This window comes from Lithobates pipiens, unplaced genomic scaffold, assembly GCF_037356315.1.
Source record: "Lithobates pipiens isolate NorthernLeopardFrog02 unplaced genomic scaffold, aLitPip1_a1.2 Scaffold_44, whole genome shotgun sequence".
Classification (NCBI taxonomy): Eukaryota; Metazoa; Chordata; class Amphibia; order Anura; family Ranidae; genus Lithobates; species Lithobates pipiens.
In genome coordinates, this window is record NW_027507870.1 from 3,956,429 (window position 1) to 3,968,728 (window position 12,300).

Consider the following 12,300-nt stretch of genomic DNA (forward strand, 5'->3'; position numbering starts at 1 on the left):
GATGCGTTCAGACAATTTTTTAGGGCAAGATCAGACTTGGACACCTTTCCCACTGAAAATCCTCTGTGTTACTGGGTCTTGAGTAGGGATGAGCTTCGTGTTCGACTTGAACATCGGCTGTTCGTCCGTTCGGCGAATACCGAACGTTATGGGCCGTTCGCGCCAAATTAGTGTGGTGCTCAGGGCCCACAATGCACTGCGCCATCGCAGTGCATTGCTGGCTCATGATTGGCCAAGCATGCACTGTGACCCCACATGCTTGGCCAATCACAGCGCCAGCAGCGAGGAGAGCCATGATTGGCCACAGGCAGGATGCCTGTGGCCAATCATAGCTCAGGCTGTGTAGTACACTCCCCACACTATATAAGGCCCCCAGCGCGGCGGCCTTGTGTAGTGTGTTGACGTCTGTAGGAGTTAGTGGGTGTTCTGTGTACCGTCAACACAGTATACACCATTCATTATCGGCCGATTTTGCGTTCTTGCTCTTCTGTAGTGGTTGTTGTCTGCGTGCCCTGACCGCAGTATACACCATTATATCCACCTATATAGCTAGCTATATTTCTCTTTTTTAATAGAGCTTGCAGTCAGTTGTAGGAGATTGTACATGCTGTCTGCGTGCTCTGACCGCAGTATACACCATTATATCCACCTATATAGCTAGCTATATTGCTCTTTTTAAATACAGCTTGCAGTCAGTTGTAGGAGATTGCGCGTGCTGTCTGCGTGCCCTGACCACAATATACACCGTTATATCCACCTACATAGCTCTTCTCTAATTGAGCCATCTGCAGGAGTTAGTGGGTTTTGTGTGCTGTCTGCGTGCCCTGACCGCAGTATACACCGTTATATCCACCTATATAGCTAGCTATCTTGCTCTTTTTAAATAGAGCTTGCAGTCATTTGTCGGAGATTGGGCGTGCTGTCTGCGTGCCCTGACCACAATATACACCGTTATATCCACCTACATAGCTCTTCTCTAAATGAGCCATCTGCCATCTGCAGGAGTTAGTGGGTGTTGTGTGTGCCTCCAGCACAATATACACTACCCAATTGCTGCTTTTCCCATCTCCCTTCAGGCCATTACCATGTCTGGAAGGCCAGCAAGGAGAGGCAGACAGGCGCGATCCGATAAAAGATGGCAAGCAGGCTCTGTGTCTAGAGACAACAGTGCTGGTCATGGACGCGGTGCATCGTCATCATCAGCACGTGGCCATGGGACACGCTTGTCCTTCTTTTCGGCAGCTGGACGTGTTGAGCCGCAACATGCCGAAGACTTGGTAGAGTGGATGACCAAGCCCTCTTCATCCTCCTCATCCTCTCTCACCCAGGCTCAGGGAACTAGCAAAGCAGCTGCCAACGCATCATCTTCCCTCCTCTCAATGTCATCATCAGTGACTCCTTCCCTAGACCCACCACGTCCTCCTAAGGAGAACTCTTTGAGCACAGTGTTGGGTACATGCTCCAGGAGGATGCCCAGTGTTTTGTAGGCTCTGATGATGATACTCAGCTAGAGGAAGGCAGTAGCGTGAGCGCAGACAGAGGGGATGCTCAAGAAGGACAGCAATCTGGCAGTCATGTTCCACAAGCTGCAGCATAGTGCCAGGTTTGCTCCAGCGATGAAGAGGGAGGGGATGATGAGGGCACTGACTCCACGTGGGTGCCTGGTAGGAGAGAGGAGGAGCAGGCACATGTCCAACGAGGCAGGATGCCCTCCGGGGGCCAGCTTAGCGGCAGCACACTGACTGAATCACACCGCAGAGCTCTGCCTGTGCAGGGAACTGCCTCTGCACATTATTCTAAAAGTTCTTTGGTGTGGGCCTTTTTTGAGACGAGTGCATCAGATCGCACCGCTGCTATTTGCAACATATGTTTCAAGCGTATGTGTGGCTCACGTCCTTAACCTGGTGGTTCTTGGGCAGGTACCCGGGCTTACAGGATGTCCTGAAGCAGGCCAGGAAAGTCTGTGTGCATTTCCGCTGATCATTTAATGCCTGTGCTCGGCTGGCTGAGCTCCAAAAGGAGTTGAACCTGCCTAAGAACCGCCTTATATGTGACATGCCCACCAGGTGGAACTCAACGTTGGCCATGCTGCAGCAGCTGCACACGCAGCAGAGGACCATCAATGAGTACATGTGCGACTACGGCACCAGGACAGGGTCAGGGGAGCTTGGTTTTTTCTCACCACGCCAGTGGGGCATGATCGGGGATGCATGCACTGTTCTGTCACCGTTTGAGGAGGCCACAAGGATGGTGAGCAGTGACAGTGCATGCATAAGTGACACTGTACCTCTTGTCCACCTGTTGGAGCATACGCTGCGTGGAATAATGGACAGGGCACTTGAGACAGAACAGAGGCAGGAAGAGGAGGACTTCCTTGCTTCTCAAGGCCCCTTTTATCCAGTGTTCCTGCTGTGCCACCCATCACACAGGAAGAAGATGAGGAGGAGGAGGATGATTGTGTCAACATGGAGGTGGAGGCTGGCACTCAGCATCAGCAGCAGCAGCAGTCTTGTAGGGATGATTTACAGTTCCAAGAAACCCGTGGACTTGTACGTGGCTGGGAGGAGGTAGCTGCGGATCATGTTGTCCTTAGTGACCCAGAGACTCCGGACCAAATGCCTCAGCTAACCTACGCTGCATGGCCTCCCTGATCCTACAAAGCCTGCGGAAGGATCCTCGTATTCTTCGGATCAAGGAGAGGGACCATTACTGGCTGGCCACTCTCCTTGATCCACGGTACAAGGGTAAGGTTGCCGACCTTATCTTGCCGTCGCAGAGGGAGCAGAGGATGAGACATCTCCGGGAGGCCTTGCAGAAAGGTCTGTACAACGCGTTCCCAGAGGCTGGGAGGTTACAAACTCCTGGTCCTGGACAACGTGTTGCTGAGGCATCGGTCAGAAGGAGCAGTGGAGAAGGTGGCCGTCTGACCGATGCTTTCAGACAATTTTTTAGTCCGCAGCCCCAAGGTATGATCGGTTCCAGCAACCATCGCCAGCGTCTGATTTACATGGTGCAGGAATACCTAGGGGCAAGGTCAGACTTGGACACCTTTCCCACCGAAAATCCTCTGGCTTACTGGGTCTTGAGGATAGGTCACTGGCCAGAGCTTGCACAGTATGCAATTGAGCTACTGGCCTGTCCTGCATCCAGCGTTCTTTCGGAACGCACCTTCTGTGCTGCTGGTGGCTTTGTTACCGATCACAGGGTGCACCTGTCCACTGACTCAGTTGATCGACTGGCTTTCATAGAAATGAATCAGTCTTGGATCACCACCAGCTACCAAGCACCTGATGCTGATGTAACCAAATCATTTTTTTGAAATGTCAGATCCCTTAAAGACTGCCTATGCTAAGTGACTATCCTCTTCCTTGTCAATGATCCTGCTGATAGCTTGTATGAACATTTTTGGTTCTGGGCGCCACCACCAGTGGCTAAGGCCCAATTTTTCAGCCCCTGTTTAACAGGGGCGTGTAATTACAATTTTTGATGCAATACTTTGCAGCAGGGCTCATTCCTGCGCTCCAACTAGAGTATATGTGAGGGGTTGCAGTGTTGTGGCACCAGTGCCTAAGGCCCAATTTTTCTGCCCCTGTTCAACAGGGACATGTAATTACAATTCTAATACTTCACAGCAGGGCCAATTCCTGCACCCACCAAGAGTAACTGTGTTGGCTTACAGTGTTGTGGCAACACCACCACCACCAAAGGCCCAGTTTTTCTGCCCCTGTTCAACAGGTGCATGGAATTACAATTCTTGATATAATATTTCACAGCAGGGCCCGTTTCAGCGCCCACCAAGAGTAACTGTGAGGACTTATAGTGTTGTGGCACCAGCACCACAGGCCCAATTTTTCTACCACTGTTCAACAATGGCATGTAATTGCAATTGTTGATATAATAGTTCACAGAAGGGTGTTCCAGCGCCCACCAAGAGTCACTTTGAGGGCTTACAATGTTGTAGCAACACCAACACCTTGTTCCGCCATTTCTGCAGAGCATATAGGGCAGGCCCCTACTTTCAAACATCCAACTTACAAACGACTCCTACTTGCAAACGGAAGGAGACAACAGCAAGTGAGATGAAATCTACCCCTAGGAAGGGAAATTCTCTCTTGTAAGAGTTGATATGGGAAAAACATGTCTCCTCTCCACCGATGCTTTATCCCAATCTTTGTTTCACTAAAAACCCCACATTTTCAAAAAACATTTGTCATTGGGACAGAAAGTGAGGGGAAATCTTCTGAAGAGGTGCACAGACGGAAAAAAAAATGTTGCAGGGGTGATAACCCTTCCCTATGTTTTCCAAAAAGCTTAAAAATAGATTTTTGGACTGGAGCTACACTTTAAAAATATACCAGTTCAAAATTACAAACAGATTCAACTTAACAACAAACCTACACAGTCCCTGTCTTGTTTGCACTGCTTGTATAATGCTGTTCTGAGTATATAGGGCCTGGGGGCCCCACGCCTTTCCTTTTTTTAATTTGGGTGCGGGGTTCCCCTTAATATCCATATAAGACCTAAAGGGCCTGGTAATGGACTGGGGAGGGGGGGGGGTGGGGGGTACCCATGCCGTTTATCTCACTAATTTTCATCCATATTGCCGGGACCAGACATTACATTAAAACCACAAGCAGCTTTAAATGACTTTTATTCCTTTAACCACTAGAGATCCGCGCTATAGCTGAATGACGGCTACGTTGTCCCGTGCACGAGCGGCCTGCGCGCCCCGCTCTGTGATCAGCGGGTCTATGAGACTCGCCTGATCCCAGATCGGAGCAAGGGGTCGATCCCGACCCCTTTACCACATGATCAGCTGTCAGCCAATGACAGCTGATCATGTGATCACAACAGAGCCGGTAACAGCGCGAGGAGAAAAAAAAGCCGATCACCGGCGGCCGTGAGAGGGACTTCAGTCCCGATCACGGTGAGCTTGGGCAAGCTCATCAGTGCCCACCTGCCCCCTGCCAGTGCCACCTAAGTATGGGAAAAAATGCCACCCATCAGTGCCACCTATTAGTGCCCATAGTGCCACCCAGCAGTGCCCACAGTGACACCCATCAGTGCCCACATTGCCATCTATCAGTGCCCACAATCTGCCTCAACAACAGTGCTGCACCTCAGTGCCACATATCCGTGCCCATGAGTGTCATCTACCAGTGCCCATCAGTGTCCATCAGTGACGCCCATCAGAGCCACCTATCAGTGCCACCTATCAGTCCCATCTATCAGTGGTACCTATGAGTGCCCATTAGTGTCACCCATCCATGCCACCCATCAGTGCCATCTTATCTGTGCCCATCTTTGCCCATCAGTGCCGCCTTATCTGTGCCGCCTTATCTGTGCCCATCAGTACTGCCTTATCTGTGCCTATTGGTGCCACCTTATCTGTGCCTATTAGTGCCACCTTAACTTTGCCTATCAGTGCCCACCAGTGCAGCCTATCAGTGCCCACCAGTGCCGCCTCATCAGCGCATTTCAATGAAGGAGAAAAATGACCTGTTTGCAAAATTTTATAAGAAACTATTAAACATGATTTTTTATTTTTTTTTATTTTGCATCTTTTTTTGTTTGTTTAGCAAAAAATAAAACTCCCAGCTGTAACTAAATACCACCAAAAGAAAGCTCTATTTGTGGGAAAAAAATGATAAAAATGTCATTTGGGTACAGTGTTGTATGCCCGCGCAATTGTCATTCAAAGTGCATCAGCGCTGAAAGCTGAAAATTGGTCTGGGCAGGAGGGGGGTTTAAGTGCCCAGTGAGCAAGTGGTTAAAGGATCTTAGATCAAGATTCTTGAAGTTTATCTGGGCTTGGAAACCAGCAAGAGTACGTCGAAATATCTTAGTAGTCCCTAAAGGGAAAGGAGGAATAGGATCAGTGGTGGTCCATCCATAGGGGGAGCCTGCCGCCCCCCCCCCCCCCCCCCCCAGTACACAGCACACACAGATTCCGAAAATAGCCGAGGATGAACGGCGCCTGCGCCGTGAGTCCAAGTTCTATCCCCACCATCCAAGCGGAGTTGGAATATAAAAGAGCCGAGCGCAGCGAGGCCGAGCCTGAAGCGCAGCGAGGCCGCGAGGGGCCCTCTAATTTTCCCAGCCCTATGTGGGAGTTCGGCTCATCCTTAGTGATTGGTCTCTATTGGATTGTATAATGCCAAAATATAACAACTCCGTGACATTTAGGTGACCACACTGTGTGGATACACTGCAGTGAAGAAACGTGAGATCTCTGACCTGTATATATTGTCTGGCAGGTATTCCTAGAGTACAAGACTTGGCGAGAAAAGCTGGAATTTTTTGGAAAAGTAAGTACAATTTAAAATATATATTCTAACCTGTTCACCCCCCCACTCCCCACCCCCTTCATGGAGCAGAGCAAATGTCATTCCTGCTATGGGCCTCTTTATTCAGCAACAACTCTGTCATTACTTACAATTTTACAGTATATATATATGTGTGTGTGTGTGTATGTATGTGTTTTTTGGACTAAACAGACTCGGTTTTAGGTGATAATATCTTGCAACAGTTATTTTATTTTTTTATTTAAAGCATGTTTTGATTAGTGTTGGCTGAAAAGTGATTGTGTTTAAAAATATCATTTTCTTTTCCATGATTTGTCCTGTTTAAAATGACGCTAAAAATACGATCCTGGCACGAAGCATTGCAAAGTTATTTACAGCTGAAATAACGTTTTTTTTTTGTTTTGTTTTTTTTAATCTTTTTTTACAGTCTGCATTTTATTAACCACTTAAGCTCCGGAAGATTTTTGACCAGGCCATTTTTTTTGTTGTTCAGCACTGCGCTACTTTAACTGCCAATTACACAGTCCTGCAACACTTTTACCGAATTAAATTTATATCATTTTTGTAACCACTGTTTATTTTTTTATTTTTTTGCTATTAAAACACAAAAAAATATGTATCTCTCCATCTCCCGTCTGATCAATGTTTATAAACAATGTTTGCTTCTCTCTATCTCCTGGCTGATCGATGTTTATAGACAATGTTACTTTGGATCTCTCTATTTCCCCCTGAACAATGTTTATAAACAATGTTACTTTGGATCTCTCTATTTCCCTTCTGAACAATGTTTATAAACAATGTTACTTTGGATCTCTCTATTTCCCCCCTGAACAATGTTTATAAACAATGTTACTTTGGATCTCTCTATTTCCCCTCTGAACAATGTTTAAAAACAATTGGAGGGATTTACTAAAACTGGAGAGTGCAAAATCTGGAGCAGCTGTGCATGGTAGCCAATCAGCTTCTAATATAAGCTTCTTCAATTAAGCTTTGATAATTAGCCCCTCGTTTACACTGAACACGGCTTTGAAATTGTACAACTTCATCTGAAAATCGCACGATTTCAAGGTCACGACTTCGGTGTGCGACTTGAAAGACATCTGTGTGGCTCAATGCACAGATGTCTATTGAAGTTACACCCGAAATCGGAAAAAGTAGCGCAGGAACTACTTTTTTAAATCGGTGTGGCGCCACAAAGGTAGCGTCGCCCTATTGGGATGGCGCCATTGCCAGCAACAGGCTGCTGACCAAACTGTATTACAAATGTGAACGGGGAAAAGTCAGGTCACTAACCAATGTTTTCTTCTTGGCAGATGCGTCTGATTTACTGGCCTTGCTGAGAAACAAGGGATATTTTACAGGTAAAGCCAACCACACATGTGTAGTTCAGAGTTCTGCTTTTACAGGGACCCCCCGAGGACATAAATATATAAGACCCCCCGAGGACATAAATATATAAGACCCCCTGAGGACATAAATATATAAGACCCCCGAGGACAGAAATATATAAGACGCCCCCGAGGACAGAAATATATAAGACCCCCCGAGGACAGAAATATATAAGACCCCCGAGGACAGAAATATATAAGACCCCGGAGGACAGAAATATAAGACCCCCCCGAGGACAGAAATATATAAGACCCCCCGAGGACAGAAATATATAAGACCCCCGAGGACAGAAATATAAGACCCTAGAGGACAGAAATGTAAGACCCCCGAGGACAGAAATGTAAGTCCCCCGAGGACAGAAATATATAAGACCCCCCAAGGACAGAAATATAAGACCCCGGAGAAATGCAAGACCCTTGTAAGGACAGAAATATATAAGACCCCCGAGGACAGAAATATATAAGACCCCCAAGGACAGAAATATATAAGACCCCTAATGACAGAAATATATAAGACCCCCAAGGACAGAAATATATAAGACCCCCAAGGACAGAAATATAAGACCCCCGAGGACAGAAATATATAAGACCCCTAATGACAGAAATATATAAGACCCCGGAGGACAGAAATATAAGACCCCCCGAGGACAGAAATATATAAGACTCCCAATGACAGAAATATGTAAGACCCCCAATGACAGAAATATATAAGCCCCCCGAGGACAGAAATGTAAGACCCCCCCGAGGACAGAAATATATAAGACCCCCGAGGACAGAAATATATAAGATCCCCGAGGACAGAAATATAAGACCGCGAGAACAGAAATATATAAGATCCCCGAGGACAGAAATATATAAGACCCCCCAAGGACAGAAATATAAGACCCCGGAGAAATGCAAGACCCTTGTAAGGACAGAAATATATAAGACCCCCAAGGACAGAAATATATAAGACCCGAGGACAGAAATATAAGACCCCCGAGGACAGAAATATATAAGACCCCTAATGACAGAAATATATAAGACCCCGGAGGACAGAAATATATAAGACTCCCAATGACAGAAATATGTAAGACCCCCAATGACAGAAATATATAAGACCCCCCGAGGACAGAAATATGAGACCCCGGAGAAATGCAAGACCCCTGTAAGGACAGAAATTTACAAGACCCCTCCGAGGACAGCAATATATAAGACCCCCGAGGACAGAAATATGAGACTCCGGAGAAATGCAAGATCCCTGTAAGGACAGAAATTTACAAGACCCCTCCGAGGACAGCAATATATAAGACCCCCAAGGAAATGAAATATAAGACCCCCCCCGAGGACAGAAATATATAAGACACCCGAGGACAGAAATATAAGACCCCCCCGAGGACAAAAATATATAAGACCCCCCGAGGACAGAAATATAAGACAGAGAGGACAGAAATATATGTACCCCCGAGAACAGAAATATATAAGACCCCCCAAGGACAGAAATATAAGACCCCTGAGAAATGCAAGACCCCTGTAAGGACAAAAATTTACAAGAACCCTCTCCGAGGACATAAATATATAAGATTTCAAGGACAGAAATATATAAGACCCCCGAGGACAGAAATATATAAGACCCCAAATGACAGAAATATATAAGACCCCCGAGGACATAAATATATAAGACCCCCTGAGGACAGAAATATATAAGACCCCCGAGGACAGAAATATAAGACCCCCCCGAGGACAGAAATATATAAGACCCCCAATGACAGAAATATGTAAGACCCCCAATGACAGAAATATATAAGACCCCCAAGGAAAGAAATATATAAGACCCCCCCAAGGACAGAAATATAAGACCCCCCCGAGGACAGAAATATATAAGACCCCCGAGGACAGAAATATAAGACCCCCCGGAGGACAGAAATATATAAGCCCCCCAAGGACAGAAATATATAAGCCCCCCGAGGACAGAAATATAAGACCCCCCGAGGACAGAAATATGAGACCCCGGAGAAATGCAAGACCCCTGTAAGGACAGAAATTTACAAGACCCATCCGAGGACAGAAATATATAAGACCCCTAATGACAGAAATATATAAAACTCCCAAGGACAGAAATATATAAGACCCCCCGAGGACAGAAATATATAAGACCCCTAATGACAGAAATATATAAGACCCCCGAGGACAGAAATATATAAGACCCCCGAGGACAGAAATATAAGACCTGCCATTGCTGATTTGTATTTTTTTTGTAAGTCACTACAAACAGTGCAGCGAGCAGGTACTGTGTAGTCATTGGGGGAGGGGAGGGAGGACTGAGGAAATCAAAAAATAAAAATGTGACAGCGCTGATAATTAATCAATAAGTGAAATATTATAATTCATAAAGTGCATAGATTTGTATTGGAAGCCCCAAAGTCACATGAAAGTGGTAAATCTTCCTATGTAAGTGCAAAAAAACGTGAATTAATTTGTGCCGTCCTTCACTGTGACATCACAGCAGTCATTAAAGTGCTCCGCCCCCCGAGTGCAATGCACGCCCACCTCCTTGTTAGACACTGCAGGGGGTCAAACACACCTTGCACACACTGCAATTCTCCTTTAACCACGTCACGCACATTGCCGTACCCGTACATCGCTACTTTGACTCCAAATACCGGGGTTATGACAGCAGCTAGCTACCACAACCCTGGTATTTTCAGGTACGGAGTGTGTTTCTCTTTTATTTTTAAGTGGTCTCTGTGGCAGATTCGCCACGAGACCACTTTTATCGGTTGCAGGAGAGGTGCCCACTCCCCTCCTGCCAAGCTCCGGTGGTCTCTGCCGCTTACCGGTACCGGTGGAGTCGATCGCGTCCTCTCCCGTGGATGCCTGGCTGCCCACTGAGGGGGAAGATGCCCCCCCGCTCGGCTTCATGGCATGGGAGGGAGGAAGTGACTTCAAATGTGACTTCTGCCCATAGCTCTTATTCACTTCAATACTGGGGGACACTTCCTCCCCTTCCCGCCCAGGACAATTTCCAGCTTTCAGCGCACTCGCACTTTGAATGACAATTGCGCGGTCGTGCTACACTGTACCCAACTGACAATTTTATCATTGTGTTCCCACAAATAGAGATTTCTTTTGGTGGTATTTGATCACCTCTGGTGGGTTTTTATTTTTTGCTAAACAAACTAAAAAATATAGACATTTTTGAAAACAACATTTTTTTCTTAATTTCTGTTATAAAATTTTGTTTTCTCCTTCACTGACGCGCACTGATGAGTCGGCACTGATGGGCAATGATGTGTCGGCAAAGATGGGCACTGATGAGTTGGCACCGATGGCATTAATGCGTCAGCAATGATGGGCACTTCTGAGGTGGCACCGATGGGCACTGATGAGTCGGCAATGATGGGCACTGATGAGTTGGCACTGATGATTCGGCACTGATGAGTTGGCACTGATGGGCACTGATGAGGTGGCACCGATGGGCACTGATGAGTTGACACTGATAAGGTGGCACTGATGAGGAGGCACTAATATGTAGAATTGATGGGCACTGATATGCAGCACTGATGGGCACTGACAGGTGGCACTAATGGGCACTGAAAGGCAGCACTGCTGGGTACTGACAGGCAGCATTGATGGGCACTGACAGGTGGCATTGGTGGACACTAATAGATACCACTGATGGGCAGCACTGATTGGGCAGGTACTGCCAGGTGTTAATGCTGGGCACTGATTGGCACTGTGATGGGCACTGATGAGTCGACAATGATGGGCACTGATGAGGTGGCATCAATGGGCACTGATGAGTCGGCACTGGTGGGCACTAATGAGTCGGCAATGATGAGGTGGCACCGATGGTCACTGATGAGTTGTCACTCATAAGGTGGCACTGATGGGCCCTGATGAGGAGGCACTAATATGTAGAATTGATGGGCACTGATATGCAGCACTGATGGGTACTGACAGGTGGCACTAATGGGCACTGAAAGGCAGCATTGATGGGCACTGACAGGTGGCATTGATGGACACTAATAGATGGCACTGATTGTGCAGCACTGATTGGGAAGGTACTGCCAGGTGTTAATGCTGGGCACTGATTGGCACTGTGATGGACACTGATTGGCATTATGGTGGGCACTGATTGGCACTGTGATGGACACTGATTGGCATTATGGTGGGCACTGATTTGCACTGTGGTGGGCACAGATTGGCATTTTATTGTCCACTGGCAGGGGGTTTTGATGGGGAACTGACTGGGCACCGATTGGCAGCTTATGGGTACATTTGACTGGGGCTGTGCTGATAATCAATGTGCTAATTATCAATGTGCTGATTATCAGCACAGACCCCCCCCCCCCCTCCTTTCACAGGGAGAGCCGCTCTCCCTTTCAGCGTGAACCGAGGAATGCCGTTTACGGGCACTTACTGGTTCTCCTGATGATCAGCTGTGATTGGTCACAGCTGATCATGTGGTAAGAAGCCTGCGTCAGAGGCTTCGCCCGCATATGAAGACGGTGTTCAAACCACCCATGTGAGGTATCGCCGCGATCGGTAGAGCGAGAGCAATAATTCTAGCCCCTCCTCTGTAGCTCAAACCATGCAACCTGTCGAATTTTTTTGAACGTCTCCTA

The 12,300-nt window shown here is 47.1% G+C and overlaps 1 protein-coding gene across 2 annotated transcripts in view; it reads left to right on the top strand.

The window, feature by feature from the left end:
- Positions 1 to 12,300, top strand: part of LOC143956896 (uncharacterized) — a 59,772-nt gene that overhangs the window by 32,310 nt on the left and 15,162 nt on the right. For both annotated transcript variants that reach the window (XM_077467065.1, XM_077467064.1), the window contains exons 3-4: positions 6,258 to 6,308; positions 7,619 to 7,666. In XM_077467065.1, the coding sequence (XP_077323191.1) occupies positions 6,258 to 6,308; positions 7,619 to 7,666 (99 nt within the window). The remainder of the gene's footprint in view (positions 1 to 6,257; positions 6,309 to 7,618; positions 7,667 to 12,300) is intronic.